The sequence below is a fragment of the Dreissena polymorpha genome, chromosome 5, assembly GCF_020536995.1.
Source record: "Dreissena polymorpha isolate Duluth1 chromosome 5, UMN_Dpol_1.0, whole genome shotgun sequence".
NCBI lineage: Eukaryota > Metazoa > Mollusca > Bivalvia > Myida > Dreissenidae > Dreissena > Dreissena polymorpha.
The window spans coordinates 102,978,832-103,001,637 of NC_068359.1; the positions used below are offsets into that span (position 1 = coordinate 102,978,832).

General features: G+C 37.9%; 1 protein-coding gene across 1 annotated transcript in view; it reads right to left on the bottom strand.

Annotated features, from left to right (window-relative positions):
- LOC127831522 (uncharacterized) overlaps positions 1-22,786 on the bottom strand; it is a 34,497-nt gene extending 11,711 nt beyond the window's left edge. Inside the window, exons 1-5 of the mRNA XM_052356505.1 lie at positions 22,713-22,786; positions 16,010-16,073; positions 14,131-14,193; positions 847-1,024; positions 131-484 (exon numbers count right to left, since the gene is read on the bottom strand). Coding sequence (XP_052212465.1) covers positions 131-484; positions 847-1,024; positions 14,131-14,193; positions 16,010-16,057 — 643 coding nt within the window. The 5' untranslated portion in view covers positions 16,058-16,073; positions 22,713-22,786. The remainder of the gene's footprint in view (positions 1-130; positions 485-846; positions 1,025-14,130; positions 14,194-16,009; positions 16,074-22,712) is intronic.
- Positions 22,787-22,806: the final 20 nt, after the last annotated feature.

Here is a 22,806-nt window from a genome sequence, read left to right on the forward strand (position 1 = left end):
GAGTAAAAATTTATTATCAGATTTGACGTGGATTATTTAAACTTTGACCTTTAATTTACTTCATTCAATTTTATTCAGATTAACTTAATTTTGTTAAAAAAATAAGTTAAAGTCAATCACATAAACATACCTAAGGACAACTCCATGCCTGGTGTACAAGTAAAATGTACACAGGAAACGTATTCATAAAAGCAATGATCGGACAAATATTTTGCTGGATTTTCATCAAAATCCACTGGCCTATAGCCCGCTCTGGAATCACAACGACACAAGCCGTCACTTTGTGTAGTCTGTTTCCACGACAAACCTCCCCGCTCTAATCCGCAGTCTTTCTTGAACTTTTCTTCTGTGCATTGATTAACCTTTTTCTCAGGGCATTGTGAGAACCAGGAACTTAGCAGTGTGTGAGGGTTATAATACTTTTTATCCCGACAGGGCCCACACCGTGGAGTACTTTTGCCTTGCTTCACATAAGGCTCTTCCCCTGCAAAAAATAAAACATTAATATAAATCAGAAGACCTGTCATTGTTATTAATACCATACACATGAATGACATAGCATTAGCAAACATAAACCACATGTGTGTGATGCCATTCTCATTTTCACACACTTTGAATTTCTAATGTGTAATAGTTGTTCAAAAAGAAATTCACAGTGAAAATGTAAATGACTTTTACATAATTCATTACATCCAAAGCTCGGTTTCTTCAAAACCATCTGATTGCAATGTGAACTACAAAGTAATGAAAAGGACTGGACAGTTGAAATAATGAAAAGTATCCTTTGCTCAAATGCCAACCTATTTACTTAAATCTGCTATCTGCAAAAGGCAGTGAATACATTACCAGGAGCACAGGTAACAGGCTTTGTACATTTCCTCATAAATTTGACTTTCCCCGGTTCAATGTCGGCAACTTGGGCACAGTGGAACTGCTCTTCTCCATAGCAGTTGAATGATTCAGCTTGACATAGCCAGTCTGATGTCCTGTTGTTCACTGGACAAACTTCAGGCAGCTTATGCTCCTGAAATTGACAACATAGTAGCATGTCATCACATAAAATCCAGATCACATTTTATCAGCTGAATGAAGTTCAAAAATGTCCTCTGATCAAAAGTGACCTCATTATTTAAAAGCGCATTCAAAAATCATTCAACAGACAAGGGTCAAAACTAAGAGGTCAGGCTCATCAGTTGCATTGTTTGCAGCTGACAACAACCATCTAGTCATGTCATGAAAACTACAAAATTACAATAATGATAAGCTGTAAATGATAGCGAAAACTGAAAAAAAATGCTATAACTGGAGGGAACATAAGAGCACAAAAGGCCCTCAGGTGCTCACCTGAGACCTCAAAGACCTAAAACGATTTGAGCAAGAAGTGTGCAATAGGTTGCATTTCAGACATAAACTCGCACAAAATGTGACTTCTAGTGTTCAATATATTTCAGCACAGTCATATTAGGTAACAAGAGCACCACATAACGGGTGCCGCGCTCGGCTGCCGGTGCAGTTTTGAATAGATAAAACTAACTGACTAATGGGATTGTTTACCCTCGTGACTTAGGTTATAAACCATTGCCCGAGCACACTGCTTAACATAGAACTCTGCATAAAAAAGCCGAAAACGGCCATAAAATGGACAGCCCGATTTTACTGGGCTGTACCATTGGTATAAAAAGAAAACTTTGCAGTGTTGGTGCGGTGCCTTAATAAAAATCTATTAGTTTAAAAATATCTAACCTTTATAAAAAGCGTTAAAAAGACGCAGTACTTTACAATGCCTAACGCTGTTAAAAAGCGGCGTTTTTATTGGTTGATGCACTTATAAAACGATGGCGCTGATTGGCCGAAAATTCTCATTAAGGATTGCAAGTAGGTCAATCCGTTTATAAATAGATTTTCCCACGGCTGACGTTGTACTTTAAGAAAAAGTAAACAATAATAGTTTATATGCAAAAATATAAATGAAAGAAAAAGATGATAAATCCAAAAGAACTTGGACTTGTTTTATAGTTATAAATTACTATGTTTATGTTATGTTACTGTGCTTATTATTAATTATTATCATTAATATGATGTTGTTATTGTATGTTATTGTTTGTTTTGTTTTTTTAAGGAGGAGAGAGAGAAAGAATAGCCCAATTTTTATAAGTAAAGATGGTGAAAACACACATACTGTTGTATGTGGCATCATCATTACCAGACCCACTGTTCAGTATATACTGCAATGGGTTTGTTGGGAGTCTTTAGACTTTGTGATCTGTGTTTTAAATGTTAGAGTTCAAATAGGACTATTTTAATATAAGTCTTATAGAAAAAGGGATACACAGATGTGTAATATGTTTGAGTAATACAATTATAATACTTGAGGATTTTCCAGATCACAAAGTGGTTGAACATTGCCACAATATGTTTACATACATAGTCAAGTACCATTTTTATGTGTATATTTACAGTTTAAACTAAATGCCACACAACAAGATCTAATCATTGGTGAGATATGTTTATATCTATGAACATTAATTAATAGGGATGCCAGAGCCTGATTTAACAGCTCTCAAATGTAAAGTGAAGTTGCATGTGTACATGCAATTATATGAAAAGGAAAGGAAAAAGACAATATACGATAACACATAGGGAGTATAACTCTCAATTATATATTAATGTTGCAATTGAGTATTGAGTTGTTAAAAAAATAATGAGTACAAGTTTATGTATGTGGCTCAATGTTGAACACTTGCAGACAGGGAATATAGCCGTAATGCTCCAACATAAGACCCTGTCTGTATGGAACTTAAGGAGGATTGGGCTATGGAGAAGAGAGGTCCCCCCAGAGTGGCATTAAAACAATATTTAAAAGTGGGTTTAGTAAAAAAAAAACTTATATGTTAAGGGCAATAACTTACGTGTCTCCAAACGGTCACCTTCATAGGGCCACATAAAAATTAAGGGTAAGACAATGTGCTTTACAGTTAAAAATGAGACAAAAACAGCTAAATTTGTACAAAAGGTACATTATTTACAATATGTACAGAACTATATGCATTTATATATTTAAAATACATGTTGCCACCCTGGAGGGTTGAAAGAAGGAGAGATTTTGGAAGTGTAGGCTGATGTGGGTGGGGGAAAAGAAGAGCCAGCAGAGGTGGTGTCACTCAGTTGTACTAAGGGAGGTAATTGTGGTGATGGAGTCTACAATGGTTTTTTCCCCCTGGACCAGAGGGAGTGCACGGTAAATGAAAAATAGTTTGTATACTATTGAAGGAAAATTGATAATGGTAAGATGTAAAATGGTAAAAAGACCAAATATTACCGAGATGCATTAAAATAAACCCAAAAAGCTCTAATCTAACCAATATTATTAAAATATTGGTGAAAACAATGGAGGAAATAATACTAAAGTACCTTGTATGGTATGCAAAATGACATTTAAACAGAAAAACCGAGGCAATTTGCTATATAAAATAGCAATTTAATATAAAAATAAGGTTATTTGCTATATAAGTAGCAATTTTAACATGAATTAATGCAATACAAAGTAAAATGGTTGCTATGGTGTAGGAATAGCAATATTGAGATAAAAATTAAGGCAATTTGCTATATAAAATAGCAGTTTTTCACAAAAATAAGGAAATTGCTACACAAAATAGCAGTTATAACAATATTTAGTGTACTCCAAGGAACAAAATTAGCAGTTTCCACAAAGTCGACAATACTTTGTCCTGGATAGGGCTAAATAGGTGTTTATCATGGTATAAGGCCCTGTACCGTGCACTCCAGTCCGACATGGTTCTTCGAGTTTGAAGGGGAAAAGCTGGGGTGTCAAAGAGGAAGGGAGGGGGTGCAATGCAGCCAACAATCCCAGGTTACTGGACAGCCTCGTCCTTTCTTGTAGTAAGAAATGCCATAAAATATGATTATATTAAAAAACTGAAAAATGTAAATGGTGGACTAACGTCATACTCTCATAAAAAATGTATTACAAGAGTTCCGCGGTCGGAGATGACCGCATTGAAGCCGGATTTTTTATTTAAATGACAGGAAAGTACCTTTCGTGTTTTTGTCAATGCAATACTTAAATTACTGAAATATTGTTCAAAGGTCAAAATGAAATGTAAGTACTTTTCAAGGCATGAGCAAACCTTGTGTTATGTTTTGAATGCATGCATATACATGAACAACAATAACATTTAAGGTCACAAATATGAACTTGAATTGACAATTAGGAAAGTTTGATCTCATGAATGACCTTGAAATGACCAGTGGTCATCTAAGTGTGCTTGCAAACCTTTACGTCAAGTTTGAGATTCTAGGTCCAAGCATACCAAAGTTATAACAATTTTAACATTTTAACATTGAAGGTCACAGTGACCTTGACCTTCAAATGAATGACATTGAAATGAGCAGTGGTGATCTTCTAGTACTGGCCAACCTTTATGTCAAGTTTGAAGACTCTAGGTACAAGCATACCAAAGTTATAACATGGAATAAGAACTTTAACATTTTTACCTACCAAAGTTATAAGAACTTTAACATTTTTACATTCAAGGTCACAGTGACCTTGACCTTAGAATGAATGACCTTGAAATGTCCAGTGGTTACTTACTAGTTCTGGCCAACCTTCATGTCAAGTTTCAAGACTCTAGGTCCAAGCATACCAAAGTTATAACAACTTTAACATTTTTACATTCAAGGTCACAGTGACCTTGACCTTCAAATGAATGACCTTGAAATGTCCAGTGGTCATCTTCTAGTACTGGCCAATCTTTATTTCAAGTTTGAAGACTCTAGGTACAAGCATACCAAAGTTATAACATGAAATAAGAACTTTAACATTTTTACATTCAAGGTCACAGTGACCTTGACCTTCAAATGAATGACCTTGAAATGTCCAGTGGTTACTTACTAGTTCTGGCCAACCTTCATGTCAAGTTTCAAGACTCTAGGTCCAAGCATACCAAAGTTATAACAACTTTAACATTTTTACATTCAAGGTCACTGTGACCTTGACCTTCAAATGAATGACCTTGAAATGTCCAGTGGTTACTTACTAGTTCTGGCCAACCTTCATGTCAAGTTTCAAGACTCTAGGTCCAAGCATACCAAAGTTATAACAACTTTAACATTTTTACATTCAAGGTCACAGTGACCTTGACCTTCAAATGAATGACCTTGAAATGTCCAGTGGTTACTTACTAGTTCTGGCCAACCTTCATGTCAAGTTTCAAGACTCTAGGTCCAAGCATACCAAAGTTATAACAACTTTAACATTTTTATATTGAAGGTCACAGTGACCTTCACCTTCAAATGAATGACCTTGAAATGACCAGTGGTCATCTGTTAATCCTGGCCAACCTTCATGTCAAGTTTGAAGACTCTAGGTCCAAGCATACCAAAGTTATACCATGAAATAAGAACTTTAACATTTTTACATTCAAGGTCACAGTGACCTTGACCTTCAAATGAATGACCTTGAAATGACCAGTGGTTACTAACTAGTTATGGCCAACCTTCATGTCAAGTTTCAAGACTCTAGGTCCAAGCATACCAAAGTTATAACAACTTTAACATTTTTTATATTGAAGGTCACAGTGACCTTGACCTTCAAATGAATGACCTTGAAATGACCAGTGGTCATCTGTTAATCCTGGCCAACCTTCATGTCAAGTTTGAAGACTCTAGGTCCAAGCATACCAAAGTTATACCATGAAATAAGAACTTTAACATTTTCGAGCACGCCGCCACCCCGCCACCCCGCCCGCCCGCCCGCCCGACAACATCAATCTATAAGCCGAGATTTTTTCGAAAAAAATCCGGCTAAAAATAAAGAAGACCAGGTCAATGCCATTGGCCTGATTTAGAAAGGGCGGGGTAGAACAATAAACCCATTAAAAGCTAAAATAAAGGTTGTGTAAAAGCGACACAAATCCAACACAATTATTAAATTACATCAGGTTTGTGCAGAGACTACACATTTTAAAAGAAAACAGTCACAAGACTGTATAATTAGGTGGGTGTTGGCTGCTCTCCCTCCCCCAATGACCTAGATTTTGTCAGTTATTTGACAATCTAGTAAGTATTTGGCGAGGGCAGAGAAGACCGGGCCCCTAGCTGCTCCCTTGGGGTCTAGCACGTTGGAAAGGTTAAAAACTAGTCCATGGGAGTGCAATGCAGCTTCGAGGTGGTCCCTCTGCGCCTTATGGTTAGGACAGTGCAGCAGCATGTGGGGCGCAGTGAGAGGTTCCTGGCACCTAGGACATGCAGGGTCTATACCGAGGTCATACTTTCCTGGGCCACCGGGTAATAGGGTGGTTCCCATCCTCAGGCGGGTGATGGCTCTGTCAAGCACAATGCTTGCTAAGTATCTGTTAGGGGGCCTGAGGGTTTTCGCAGGTCTGGTAAAAGTATGTCGACGGGAAGACAAATTGTCGGTCCGGAGATTCCACTCGCCCAAAACAAATTTCTTTGTCAGGGAGTAGATCTCAGAAGGTGCCAGGGGTTCCCCAACATCTACGGCCCCCCTCAAGAGGCCCTCTTTGGCCCCCCTGTCGGCCTGCTCATTCCCACTGATGTTGACATGTGCTGGACACCATACTAATGTGACCTTTAAAGATTTATCTAGGCACTGTTGATGAAGTTCCAAAATGCTAGCTAAAATATCAGGCCTAGATCTGCTATTTCTGTTTTTTATGGACTCAAAGAGATGACATTGAGTCTGATAAAATAGCAGTTTTAGTAGGTTTATTGACCAATATCCAGCACAGAGAGAATTTAATTGCCAAAAGTTCTGCTGTAAAAATAGAGAGATTGTTGCTGAGCCTGTGCGTTTTACTAATGTTTTTTGAAGGAATTACAAAAGAGTTGGCTACCAAACCAGAGTTAGGGCATTTGGAGTCGTCAGTGTAGATTTTTAGATGCTCAGCATACATATTATCTATAAGAGAGAGAGCTTCTGACTTGATGAGTTGTGGCAAGTCAGTTTTCGTTATTTTATTAGAGAGTGATAGGTCAACATCAATGGGTCCAAGCGTCCAGGGGGGGGGGGGCCTTGGAGGGCCTCAGGTCTGCTACATGTACCTTGTCGAGACCGGCACCCTCAACCAGGGTCCTAATACTCGCACCAAAAGGTAGGGCGACATGCTTACGCTTAAGTATTTTCCCCTTGATGAAGGTGCCAGTCCCGACAAGTTTGTTTACAGGGTTTGAACCATGCTGAGACTTAGCCCTGGCCCAGAAATTGAGGGACTGTTGTTTTCTACGCGAGTCAAGAGGTAACACACCGGCCTCCTCCTCTAGCAGTGCACCCGGTGTACAGTTTAGGGCTCTCAGAGCTATCCTTAGGGCCTTGTGTTGAATGGCATCAACCATTTTTAGGGCATTTGGCTTTGCACATGCATAGATTTGGGCTCCATAATCTAGCTTTGGACGTATAAGGGACTTGTAGAGTGTTAAGAGGCTATTTTTATCTGATCCGAAACCCGTGCTTCTTAACATTCTCATTAAATTTAGGTCCCTTTCGCACCTTTCTGCCAAATATTTGAAGTGGTGAGTAAAAGTTAACTGTTTATCTAGGTACATACCTAGAAATTTCACCACTTTTTCAAAGATAATTTTGGTGCCGCCTAAATTTAAGTCCAAAGAGTGCTGAAATTGTTCGCCAAATAGTACTCCTATTGTTTTGGTTGGAGAAATTTTGAATCCCCATTCAATTGCCCATTTCCATATGGAGTCTAAGCCTGCTTGAGCCCTCTTTTGCAGGCGTAACATGTTAGACCCCTTTAACCAAGTGCCTGAGTCATCGGCAAACTGGGAGATAACCATTCCTGAGTCTTTTACGGCATCAGGTAGGCCGTTTACGATGAGGGAGAACAGAGTTGGGGATATTACGGACCCCTGAGGGGTTCCGCGGTCAGTTATGGCTACCTCTGATAACTCCCCATCGACCCTGACCTGGATTTTACGGCCCTCTAAGAAAGCTCTGAGGTAGTGGAAGCAGTATCCAGTGATTCCATAGTCAGCTAGCTTTTTTAATATGCCAAAGGTCCATGTTAAATCAAAGGCGGCCTGAAGGTCAAAAAAAAATTGCTAATACTGATTGCCCTTGATTTTTTGCAGAAAGAATATCATGTTGTAATCTAGCTAGCTGGTCAAGAGTAGATCGCCCCTTCCTAAAGCCAGACTGGAAGGGGTTTAGTATATTATTAGATTCCAATAAGTGTTCTAATCTATTTTTGACCATTATTTCTAATAATTTACCTGCATGTGATGTTAAACTTATTGGACGATATGAGTTTGGATCATTTTTGTCTTTACCGGGTTTAGGAATTGGAATCACTGTGGCCTGCTTCCACTCGGGTGGTATCCTGCCTGTCCTATACACCTGATTGAATAGGTTAAGCCAGATTTTCAAAGTTATGGTTGGCATATTTTTAAACATTAAATATGCTATTTTGTCAGGCCCCGTTGCGGTGTTGCTCCTGCTGTTAATGGCACTTAATAATTCTGTAATAGTGAATGGTAAATTAAGATGCGTGCTGTTATCCCCAGGCTCGTTTAAAATATTTCGGTGCTCAGTCTCAAACCGCTTTTGATAATTCAAAGTTTCAACGGGAAGGTTTGAGTCACTGGAGACAGATTGGAAATGTCGTACCAAAAATTGAGCCTTTTCCCTTGGGGTAGTGGCAATTTCGCCTTTGTATTTAAGTAGCTGTACAGGGGTGAATGAGTTTCCTTTAATTCTGTGAATTTTTTGCCAAAAATCCCTAGTATTTTTCTTATTAATGATAGCTGAATCACAGAATTCTTTCCAATTTTGAGTTTTTGCGTCCAAAATAACCCGCTTTGCCTGATTTTCAAGGGACCTATAATTAAGAAAATTACGCTCAGCGGGGTTCCTTTTAAGAATTTTTAAAGCATTTTTACGGTCCTGTACCGCATTAGAGCACGCCTCATTCCACCACGGGACCCTATTTCTAGCTTTAACCTTGCCGGAGGAGACCGGTATGCTACCTTCCGCCATGGACAGTATCTTGCTAGTTAAGTTAATACAAAACAGATTTGGATCCTGGGAGTGAACATCTGCAAGGGAGAGATCTGAGCAGAGGTCCCTAAACTGAGCCCAATTAGCATTGTCCAATAAAAACTTTTGCTCTCCTGAGGATTGGGCCTCAGTTCCCTGTGCAATATAGTTGAGCAGGGTAACCTGTTGTGGGAGGTGATCAGATCCCATGGTATCTTTAACAGTTGCCCATGCATACGCACTTGCTATCCTGGCATTAACAGCAGTAAGGTCAATGTGGGAGTTTAAACCAGTGGGGTTAAGTCTGGTTGGAGAACCGTCATTGAGCAGTATAAGATCTTGCTCGTCCAACCATTCTATTACCGCCCGACCTTCTGCATCTGAATTGATGGAACCCCAAGCAGGGTGATGTGCATTAAAGTCGCCTGTGAATATTACATCATTCATAGGTTCCTTTAATGGTCCTTAATTCCTTAAAGAGGCCGTTCAGAGTTTCAAGATCACATCCTCTTGAATATAAATTGACCAGGATAAGAGGCCGGTTCTTGTCAATAACCAATTTAATTGCTAATGCCTCAATAGCAGTGCTACCATCAGATTTAAATTGGTTGTTCACTCCCAGGTGTTCATAATTAATTGTGTTTTTAATATAAATGGCAAGGCCACCGGCTTTATTATGGTTTAAAGTAACATAATTTTTAAATTCACAGTTATACCCAGGTATTTGTTTAACAGAACTATAAGAAAATTTGGTCTCCTGTAAACATAAGATATGGGTATTAGGGTTGCAGTCAATAAAATATTTTAATTCTGTAAATTTGTTGGCGGAAAGACCACCAACATTGAATGAAATTATTTGCAGGTTACTGTCCATAGTGGTGCGAAATTAACTTGCGTTTAATCTGATTTAATGAGTGGTGAGGAGATTTAACTCCTAGTTTGTGGCCTGCACAGGCCCCTTTGAGTTTCGCGGGGGTCCTGGCAAGCCGAACATGATTCTTTTTAATGGGGAGGGTACCGCTGGCGGGGGGGGGGGGGGGGGGGGGGGGGGGGGCATCCTGGGTCTGCTATTTTTGGAGGATCCCCAGTTCCAGAATGGATTTTATTAGTTAGGGATTTATCAGGGGGGATGACCTTTGTTATTGATTCTCTGCAATTTTTGAATCAAGAATCAATTTTGTTATAGCTGTAAGATATAACTCGACTCCCAGTGGGCCTTTTCTGGTCCTTTATTATCTCAGCAACCAGATCCGCCAGCTCGCTGAGATATACTTTCCTATATGTGGGACCTGTTGCTGGCGGATCCTTGATTTTAATAAATGAGTCCCCAGCAAACGAGTTACGTCTGCTGGTGTTGTCAGTAGGTGAGCTCATTGGGGATGTCTGGGAGTCGACAATTCTGGGACGGTTAGGGGGGACACTAACTCGGGGTTCCTCCTCTATTTCACAGACACCAGAGATAGAAAGGTTCTCCAATATACTGGAGTGCACTGACACCAGAGAGTCTCTCCCCGTGATATCAAACATAGAGTCGTCCGACAGTGTAGGACCACTACAGGTGGTGTCGCTAGCACCGTCGGTCAACGTGGTGGACGGGGAGGACCCCCTGGTAGCCACAGGAGGGCGTCTCTGAGTGGGTGGATCCCCCTGGATAGGCGATACAGGGGTGGTGGTGCATAAATCGGGTGTATGTTTGGATACCGGTTCCACAAAGGTAACCTTGGGGGGGGATTCCCTATTTATAGGTTGAGGCGGGGTACTCTTACCCGCTAGCCCCTCAACTATGGTGCATGTCCTCCCGGCTTGGGGCGAGATAGAACCGGGAGAGGCATGTTTAGGTGAAGAAGCGGAACCGGTTGTGATGATGGTGTTTAGGGCGCCCACGCTGTGGCTCACAGTGTCAGGTGCAAGTAGCCTGCTCTCCGCCTCGGACCAGGTGACCCCATAAAAATTGGCGTAGGTGGCTATATGGATAGCCTTCTTATAGGAGGGGCACCCCTGGTAGGATGCGGAGTGCTGGCCGCCACAGTTGGCGCACAAACGAAATTTGTTTGTGCACCTTCTTTGGCAAGTAGCGCCGGCGCAGCGGCAGCAAGAGGTGGTATTAGAGCATTTACCCCTGCTGGCTATATGACCAAAGCCCTGGCAATTGAAGCAACGGGCAGGTGTGACAGGGCAGGGACGAATGTCAAGGGTGATACTGGTGTCCTTGATTAAGATTTTATTTGGGACTGGTATGGACGCTAAGAAAGAGATTTTGACCAGTCTCGGAAAGCCAGGTGGGGCAGGGCGATAAGGCTCAACCCTTTCCAAATTAGTGATGAGGATATCAGAGATAGAGATCGCAGGTTTAAAAGAAAGAGATGTCTTAAGTTCCATCAAATCCTGGCTTTCCGTGATCCCTGCTATATAACCATGAACCGTCCTCATGTTCGACGGGGATAAGGCCCGGACCGCGACTTTGCCAAGATAGAAAGTACCCCTAGAAAGGAGGGTGGCAAGCGCTTGAGCGGACTTGAGCTGCAGTAGCACGCAGCCAAACGCCAGGGGCACCGCCCGCTCAACTAGTCCGGGGAGTACCCCCGCCAAACCTGAGGCCAATTGAAAAATGGTGAGAAGGGACATGATGGGGGCTACACTTCCAGCTGACTGGAGGAGGCACTTAAAGGGCATGGTGTTACGAGATAGGTGATGCCTATCCGACCCTGAACGTGCCTCCCCTAGTAAAGGGGTCAGGTTTTGACACTGCCCCTTAGATGGGTAAATGGATGCTCAAGTCATTTTTTAAGTCGAGCGAGAATTGGCAACCTGTGTGAATTGACAGTTTGACGTCATCAAAGGAAAGCCGCTTCCGGTCAAGAAGCCATAAAGCATCACCTTTCTCGCAGATAAAATAAGATTCCTTTAATTTGTGAAGCGACATGTTTAACCAAAGGTGGAGTTAGCGGTCAATTGGTTATGTCAATCATTATTATAAAAACGTGTTTTACCGAGGAAGTAATCAATTGTTTTGATAGTCAGATTAGTACAAAGATTTTATTACAGTGATCACAGTGTGTCATTGGATTATAAGTTTGTGGAATATTACTAGCGTGGACAATTTAGTGCAAACTTTATAATAATAATTTATTAATTTTACACATTTGATTTGTGAAAATGCCTGGAAAACGCAAACGCCATGTGTATGACAATGCGTTTAAAATACGCGTGATAGAATTTGCAGAGCAATCAAATAATAATAGTGCTGCTGAACGCAAGTTTGGTGTTTCATATGTTGTTGTTGTGTAAATTACGATGTACATGTATATACGTTCTGGTTTCCTATGTTGTTGTCTTTGTTTTTATGTGGTTCATAATGATTTGCTTGTCTTTATTATTAAATATTATTTTCGATTTCCTAAATATATATCGTATTGATTATATTACACAAAGTACATAATACAGGTGTCAGCTATGTCTACGTCCCACTGTGCTATGATGACATCATGGTCTATGTATGCAATAAACAAGGGCTGTTTGTAAAACATGCATGCCCCCCATATAGGCTGTCAGTTGTAGTGGAAGCCATTGTGTGAATACGTTTTTTGGCACTGTTACCTTGACCTTTGACCTAGTGACCTGAAAATCAATTGGGGTCATCTGTGAGTCATGATCAATGTACCTATGAAGTTTCATGATCCTAGACATAAGCGTTCTTGAGTTATCATAAGGAAACCATTTTACTATTTTGGGTCACCGTGACCTTGACCTTTGACCCAGTGACCTGAAAATCAATAGGGGTCCACTGCGAGTCATGATCAATGTACCTATGAAGTTTCATGATCCTAGGCATAAGCGTTCTTGAGTTATCATCCGGAAACCATTTTACTATTTCGGGTCACCGTGACCTTGACCTTTCACCTAGTGACCTGAACATCAATAGGGATCATCTGCGAGTCATGATCAATGTACCTATGAAGTTTCATGATCCTAGGCATAAGCGTTCTTGAGTTATCATCCGGAAACCATTTTACTATTTCCGGTCACCGTGACCTTGACCTTTGACCTAGTGACCTCAAAATCAATAGGGGTCATCTGCGAGTCATGATCAATGTACCTATGAAGTTTCAGGATCCTAGGCCTAAGGGTTCTTGAGTTATCATCTGGAAACCATCTGGTGGACAGACGGACATACAGATGGACTGACATGTGCAAAACAATATACCCCCTTCTTCGAAGGGGGGCATAAAACTTCCCGTATATTTAAAATGGCATCTGTTTATGAAATTCGTTGACAGACAATTTCTGACTCGACTTATGACTGGGGCATATTCAAAATCTCCGATTTTCGTTTCATTTTTTACCCTCTGACTTATGAGCGGGTAGACTTATGACTGGGTTTTTATGGTACATATGAAGTTTCAAAGTTGTAGGTTGAAGCACTTTGATTTTAGAGCCAATGTTCAAAACCTTAACAAAATGTTAAGGTTTTAGCACGACGCGGACACGACAACGGACACAACACGACGAGCTGGCTATGACAATACCTTGGGTTATCTCCGAAAACAGCCGTGCTAAAAATGTGCTTCTCCCCCACAACCACAACTATTTTCAAACTTGGCTCAGGTATCTTTAGAACAAATGATCGTACATGTTGCTAGTTTCATGATAATTGATATGGAAATTAGTGATTCTAAGGTGTTCAACATTTTACCATACGCATATTATGCTTAGGTGAGCTGAAACACATCAATGCATATATCCTAGGAGATTAGCTGCTTAGACTGCCAATAATAAATATGACTAACGGCGATCGTATAATAATTGTAGTTCAGTTGTGAAATAATATGAGAAGCGCAATCTAGGTTCGACCTTTTGCTACCGTTTTAAATGTACAACTGACAATAATAAACAACAATCACAATAATAATGATGTCTTCAGAACATGAACATTCGCGCCGGCGTATGACATCGCGCCAAAATCACGACAATATCCAATGCTAAATCAAACTTCCTTCAAGAAGAAACAAGTACCTTAAGGCATAAAACTCTTTTGCAGCATTTACTCAACGTATGCAGATTTGAAAATCATGTACCGTAGTACTAACAAAAATCCTCATATTTACCGCTAAGACCTTGCAAGTTTTCTTGACCTCATCTGACAGTGGCAGGGCAATGGTTGGAATGGACTGCAAAGTAAAAATGTACAAGGTTATTCATATTTAAATTTAATTGCATAAACAAAGGGTTTTCAGTATATAATTATTTTTTTTTAATCCGAAAAACAGCTTATAGCATTCATTTCATAAACTTAAGGGCAAAACTTATTCACTTGATTTTAAGTCACAATAAATAGCAAAATGTAGCAGTAACTTGAACTAGTCGTTGGTTGTATATGTGTAAAAAAAACTAATTAAATTTAAAATCAATGTTTTTTTCCTAACCAAACTTCATAGCCTTCATTAAGTTTATGTTTTTATTGTCATTTTACTGTTGGTGTTTTTATAAGATGCTAACAAGTTTTTCCTAAATTTATTCTGGTAAATCTAATTTTAAGACACACATAACCCTGATTTTGAAATCAGCCAAGAATGAAAATATTGTTCCAGAAAAGAAATTTCATGAAGATAGTCATATGTGTAGCCTCTAAAAGGATACCAGGATTTTGACCTTGGGACCTAGTTTTTGGAAGCAAGTGACCCAGATTCGAATTATGCCCAATTATTTTCCGGATAAACATTCTAACCAAGTTTCGTCACGATCGGATAAAAAAATGTAACCTCTAAAGTAGTAAGAAGCTACATGTTGATGACCCATCACACACACCAGACACTGCATGACAACAGACGCCGTACATAGGGTGATGCCAAGAGCTAATCTTAAGCACTGAATGGTCAAATTTGGGAAGGACACTGTTAAGAAGCTTGTGGGGTTGTCAGCCATTACAGGTAATGTTGGGTAGATTGTGATCAACCACACACACAGAGCCAACCACAGGAATATACGCTTTCTTGCATGCTAAGGTTTTCTCTATGGAACTTTGGTGACTCAGGAAATTTCATTAAACTAATGCAGTATTATCAGGAGATCGACAGCTCGAATCTTGTAGGGCTAGAAAGCAAGAGGGTCAGTCAAACTAGCCCTGAGATACAAAACAATGTTATACATGCTTGCTGTCGTGTTGACAGGACTCCAGCGTCTCTTCCGGTTCTAAGGGGTCATCTTCATCATCAGTCAATCACATATATCTGATAAAACACTACCAGTGATAGATTGTTCGCTCTGCTAAGAATACTTGAGCTGTATCTTTGGATGTCCAGTGACTTACACACATCATGAAGCTCAACATAAAAAGAAACATAGAAAACTGAAGACATTGCCTGGAGCTTTTTTTCCTGTTTTTGTGAAGCGGCCTAGGTCCCCCATTTTGTGAAAAAAATGAGTGGGGAACTGTTCAAAACTGTCAAAAAATGAGTTGCGAACTTTCTAAAATTGTTGAAATTTTGTCGCAAACTTCTTGAAATTGTGAAAAATAGTCATTCTCACAGAAGAAAAAAATCCCTGTTGCCAATGAGTAAGTCGCAATTGATCATACACTGTATGGGAGTGTATGAAGACAAGATCCTAAGTTAAATTGCCAGAATTGTGCGTTTTTAGGAATATATTTGCAGATTTCAATAAATAATGCTTGCTTAACTTGATGCTTTCATATAACTATCAAATTTTAATTTTTTAATAGAAAGCTAGACACTGGGTCAGTCATTTCCAGATCAAGGTTTACCAATAAGGGTTTTGAGCTATCACTCAAGAAACATAATTTAATGGCCTGTGTATAATTGTAATGTATAATTTTTATGACTCTGCTAACAGGATGACACTCTCACAGAATTATTTTTTATAAATAAGAAACATTTACCAGTACAATTATTTTGGAGATTTTTTGCTTCTGGCAACTTAACTTTACCTTATGAAAATAAACAAATGTTTTACAAAATTCCAACATACCATTAAGATATGGAGCAGTATGATGCAAGGCAATGAACACATGTTCATATTAATTCATATCCACCTGAAAGAAAATAGAAAAACTGACGATCTATCAGAAGCATTTCTCAAATTATCCCTTTCCCACTCAGAAGCGAAGTGAAAAAGGCGATGGGCGTTTTGTGCCACTACCAGTTTGTGCCACTGATATTTGTGTAGGTGGGCTGTTTCGTCTCACTGATAATATATAGGCGGATAGGTGTGAAAAATACCATATAGGTGTGAATCTCAACGGGAAACTTGCGCACCTTTGATTGTAACATATGTTCACTGTAAAAATCACATTGTTTTATTTCAAGATTATTTATTCAGATTAAAAGTATTCTGCTATTTCAAGATTTATTTTTAAATACCGGTATAACACATCAGACATTCCCAAAAGTATTTTAAGTCCACAGGACATCTGGTCCGGTAGTCTTAGATAACTTGCAGGACCGGACTGGGATTCATAGGACCGAACATCAATGTACAAACATATATATCGCGTTTATATATTTGCGAAGTTAAGTGTTATGTCGTTCGGCAACAACTCAGATGCTCCATTAATACTAACTGTTGGTTGTTTTCCTTAGTCGATAAGTTGTATGGTTACATATTTGTTTTCTTAATTCCAGGGGTGTCAATTGACCCAAATTTGAAATCCGGAAAATTAAGCTAGGGGTCTGGGACCGCAGGATCCCAACAGGGATTAAGGGCCGAGTTCCTAGTACGGGGGACGCCCCCGTGACCTAGCTTATTGTAGTTTTTGTGTAGTATTTCTAGTTGCAATTTCTGGTGACTACAATGCAAAATATTATAAACCATACCATCCGTATCACCGCATGTGTATCGTCATTCTATAAAAATGTTATAAAGAACGTCGAAAATAAATTAAAATTGACGAATCATACTGTATCCGAATACGACAGTCCGAAAACATGTACATGTTTTGCACATATAATAAAATGTGCTGTATACATATCGTTTGAATGTAGAAAATGTAAACGAGTAACCAGTAACCTAGCAAATATGTAATCAATATATAATTTGGTTTACATATTGCTTTACAATATGCTACTGCAGTGCTTAACATTGCTATAAATCGATCACTTAAAATTTCAAGATGGCGGACATTAGCAGCATTTCGCAGAATCGTTAGATTTTTCGGAAAGTAGCGAAGAGGTTATGTCAGTTACCGTTCATTCTTTGCCAGCCGCTAACCAATTAGAAATCAATAAATAAAAGACCAGACGAAATTGGTACCAAGCGCAAATTTCTGGAATGCCCAGGAATATTCGTTCTCAAACGATCACACACTGGAACGAATTCTTTAAAATAAATCAACTTTTCTTCTTGAATTATTTCCCGGACATTCGGACCGGCAACATGGCATTTTCAATCGGACCTGTCTTTAAAACTTCGGTCAGGTCCGACACTTTTAGGAATGTCTGACACATGAACAAAATGTGTGTCAGTTGAGGATCCAATCTACCTGATTCATCTAAAAAAATAACAATATCGAAAATGATTGCATAAATAAATTCAAACATTTTCAATAAATTGACATTAAAATTCATTACAAGAAACAAAAAAATCGAAACAAGATTTATTTCATTATAAGATTTACTTAACATGTTTTATATTATAATTAACAATATCAAAAGTGAATACATAAATATATTTTAAAATGTTTCAATACACATATACAAAAGTACACAAATAAATACAAAAACAAGAGATGTGTTTGTCAGAAACACAATGCCCCCTATTGCGCCACTTTGAAATAAAATTTCAATATATCATTTGGCAGGTATAGAAATTATCTCCCTTTTAAAGCTCATTACTTCCCTCGGATTGTATTTTTTGTCTTTTGACCTTGAAGGATGACCTAGACCTTTCACCACTCAAAATGTGCAGCTCCATGAGATACACATTCATGCCAAATATCAAGTTGCTATCTTCAATATTGTAAAAGTTATGGCCAATGTTAAAGTTTTCGGACGGACTTACGGACGGACAGACAGTTCAAATGCTATATGCCACACTACCGGGGACATAAAATACAACAGCATACTATACTATACATACATAAATCAGATATATTGCATTGCAGAAAATATACCAAAAATACAACAGCATACTATACTATACATACACAAATCAGATATATATTACATTTCAGAATTGTTAACACTGTTGTAATTTACTACATTAATATACACCCCAATATCATTCACACCTTACGGTATTATTCACACATATCCCCCTATATAATGTTATCAGTGGGACGTAGTCTTATTTATAAGACGCACAAAGAATTTAGAGATACTTTTTATATGGGCTAAATTCTTTAGAACGTCTTAGCGGGGAAAAGTCAATTATGTGGTGGACACCAGAAAGTTTAAATTGTCAACAATTTGCATAAAATTGCAAAATAACATTACCAACTCATAATGTTTTAGTTCAGAAGTCCATTTTTATCTCAAATATCTTCAAATTGAAGTTACAAAGGCATAAATTCTTCAGTTAAACTTCTGCTTAAATCGCAAAACAATCACTGACCTGTCGCCATGTCATGAAACTGATTTAAATATGAACCAATCAGAAGAAGGCATTAAGGTGTAACGTGTACGCGTAATTTTATTTAACATGAGCTTTTAACACCGACTTTTTCCTAAGTAGATCTAGTATGCTCATCTTTGTTGATTTAATAAGCATACCGGTATGTTTTAAACAGATCTGATGCAGTAATTATTCACTCTTCTAAGTTTCAGAAACTTTTTGTGCATGTTTTTTTCGCACCTCTGTCTGTGTTGTTTTATGTACTTACATTCTACATTACATAGGACGGTATACTGTACTATCTGTATCACTATTATTTATGTACTGTATAAAAATAAAAGATGTTATAATTTCAGAACTTTTTATTTGTCACTTTAGAAAAAAAAATGCTTGATTAATATAGAAAAGTATAATAACATCTTTTTACTATATAACGCTCTGCACCACAACAGACGAACGCAAACTGTATTTTACGCCGTTTATTCTTCCACATGCTTTACATCGAGGCCGTGTTATCTATTTATATCTACACAGCGAGCCAATCGTGAGATATTGAAAATTTGAATAGTGGTTGGATTTAAAATGCAAAATTCAAAGTGTCATTACATATTTTTTTACGGAACATTATCGAGAAATGAATTATCTACACTATTGAGTCACAGGTATGTAAATATTATTGCAATCCGTTGATATTAAGTGTCTGATATCGGGGCTTGAATGTTGCGCACAAAATCCTAGGGCAACTATATAGACAAATAAGGAAAACTTTCCACCATTGTTTGAATCCTTCCCCAGTTGTACACTCCAAATACCGTATTACCAATATAAAAAGTAGCTCAATATTTGAGAGCGTCAACAATTTGGACTAAGTGGGACGAAACGTCTACATCTTTTCAACACAAATACCAGTTGCATGAAACGTCCATAAACCTAAAAGGCTATGTACAAAAATAAAACAGCATGAAACCAGATCAGCCTGTGAGTAACTCGCGATTTGTTCAGGTTTTATGCTGTTTGCTGCTAACCAGTACCTAAGGGTTGGAAATGAAACCATTAATACTTGAATCTTAGTCTATAATAAGTAAGAAAGGTCTTTAATTAAATGTTATTTTCTAAGGGACTACAAATGCGTCTAGTCCAACTTGTTGATGCTCTCTAATATTAATCTACTTTTCATATTGGTAATATTTGGAGCGTACAAAGCCTAAAGCATTCAAACAATGTTGGACATTTTTCCTTCTTTGTCTATATTGTTGCGCAAGGATTTTGTGCGAAACATTCAAGCCCCGATATCAGGCACTTAATATCAACGGATTGCAATAATATTTACATACCTGTGTAGATACTTCATTTCTCGATAATGTTCCGTAAAAATTATGTAATGACACTTTGAATTTTGCACGCCTGAGCAATTTAAAATTTCAAATTTTCAATATCTCTCGATTCGCTCGCTCGCTGTGTAGATATAAATCGATAACACGGCCTCGATGTAAAGCATCTGGTTTAAATGTGGAAGAAAAAACGATGTAAAATACAGATTGCGTTCGTCTGTTGTGGTGCAGAGCGTTACAGAGTAAACCAATGTTATTATACTTTTCTGGATTAATTAAGCATTGGTTTTCTTCTAAAGTGACAATTAAAAAGTTCTGAAATAAATGTCATCTTTTATTTTTATACTGTAGTCTGTACATAAATAATATTGATACAGATCGTACAGTATACCGTCCTAATGGCTTTGTAACGTAGAATGTAAGTACATAAAACAACACAGACAGAGGTGCGAAATAGACATGCATAAAAATTTGCTGAAACTAAGAAGAGTGAATAGACACTGCACCATATCTGTTTTGAGCATATGCTTATTAAATCGACAAAGATGAGCATACTAGATCTAGTTAAGTAAAAGTCGGTGTTAAAAGCTCATGTCAAATAAAATGACATGTACATGTTACACCGTAATGCCTTTTTCTGATTGGTTGATAGACATGGCGAAAGCCCGTCGGCCATTGCCGACGAACATTTTAAAAGGCCGACGGTGAAATGCAAAATCGTCGGCTTTACTGGCCTGCGATTTTTTTTCTTCAAAAGAGTGTAACCCTCTTGCAGTTTTCACAACTTCATTATTTCGTGATTACCGACTCATGCTATTTCCGGATATAATTCGTTGAATGTCGTAACAAACTGCATCGATAAATTCCGAAAGTTATTCAAAACGTTAACGTCTCGCCAAACGACATCATACTTTACTTTTGGTTCGCGAAAGTTGTCGGGCATATACGAGTTAACGTTCGTTGAACACAATTTGTTAACGTGATCCAAGATGGCGGACAATAAAATTTAAAAAGAAATAACAATGCTCAGCGAAAAGGACAAATAACAATCGAATTAACGACGGACGTCATATAATTAGTATGGATTAATGAAAAGCGCGTGTCATTCTACGATGGAGCATACGTTTTAGATACATATAAAACTGTTTTTTTTTTGGAAATGTATGTACTGAATGTCACAGAACAAGTGTTTGAAAAATTGGATTGCAGTCTACTCGCGAAAAAATTTGATCAAACAGTTACTGGATTTTCGTTCGAAAATGCAAAAAATAGACAAACATGATTCGATTTATATGTAAGTGGATCTGTGTTTAATCAGATTCATGTGCATATTCTGCTTTATTATGTTTGCCACTCTATACCTGTAGGTAGTCCAAATAATTAGACGTAAGCTACGATGTAAATCGACCTCATATTTATAGGAGTATACCTGTAGGATACCTGTAGGATGATTTTGGGCTCTGTGGTAAGGACTCAAGTCCTTTTTAAACCCCTCTTCTTATCGACGTCTTATGGTACTGTATCCGTATGTGTTCTCACAACTAATAAAAATAGCCCTTATTCAGTAAAAAATAGTTCCTTAAGTATGGTAAAGAATGAATGTCCTTTTGACAAACAACAGTTGTGATCACTAAAACTTATACACTATGTCCCCATTCCAATGAAGATCAATCCTGCTCTTGAATTCTAATACATTCTTGGCATCAACTACACATATACAGTTTACTGTAATGACACGTTAGTGAAATGGATATTTAAAGGTAAAGTTATTTGATATATTAATTATTCTTAGCTAAATACTTTGACAACACTCAAGTATATATGTTAAAAGTGTTAATATATCCACAAACTGAAACTCACACACTTAATTTATTTCCCCAAATCAAGTGTTCATGCTTAAGTTTGGCCTTTTGTGAATTTACTTTTCCATGCCGAGACTAATGGCTCTATGCACTCCCTGGTCAAACACTTAAAATTGAGGCCTGTGAAAATTTCAACTGGCCTGTGAATTTTTCTTCTGTAAATTGAGACGGTCTTTCGCCATGTCTGTTGATATTTAAATCTGTTTCATAATATGGCAAGAGGTCAGTGATATTGTTGCGATTTAAGCAGAAGTTTGACTGAAGAATTTATGCCTTTCTAACTTCAGTTTGACGATATTTGAGGTAACAATGGACTTCTGAACTAAAACTGAACGAGTTGGTAATGTTATTTTGCAATTTTATGCAAATTAATGAAAATTTAAACTTTCTGGTGTCCACCACATAATGGGTTCTTCACCGATAAGACGTTCCAAAGAAGTTAGCCCATATAAAAAGTATCTCTAAATTCTTTGTGCGTCTTATAAATAAGACTACAAATGCGTCAAAATACGTCTTTTATATCTAAGTGGTAAAGGGATAATTATTCATTATGAAATGTCAAATCCATTAGACAGATATTATTTGATAAAAAGGACTTTCTTCAACCAAGCGTTGATACCCTTTATCAGAATTCTGTCATTAAAAGAAAAACAAACATATAATGAGTGCATTTCTTCTTGTTACATTTATATTGAATTCCAATTGAGAAAAAAAACCAACAAATTACGCTGGGTACAAAACGTCATTTCGAAAAGTCTGTAATAAACAAAAATAAATAAATAAAAGATATTTGGTTGAGAATACGTGACTGCAAATAATAATAATAAGCAACAAATGATTAACTGGTGTTTTAAACTAAATGGTTTTGCTCCTAACTTGCCTGATCTTAACAAAGATTGGGAAATGATTAGTTATTATAAACAACCATACCTTTAACGTATCGAGATCCGCACAAACTCGTGTTTGATTTCGGTTAATGTTATGTGCAGATGTGCACAGATTCAGACTGTAATCCAGCGTATAT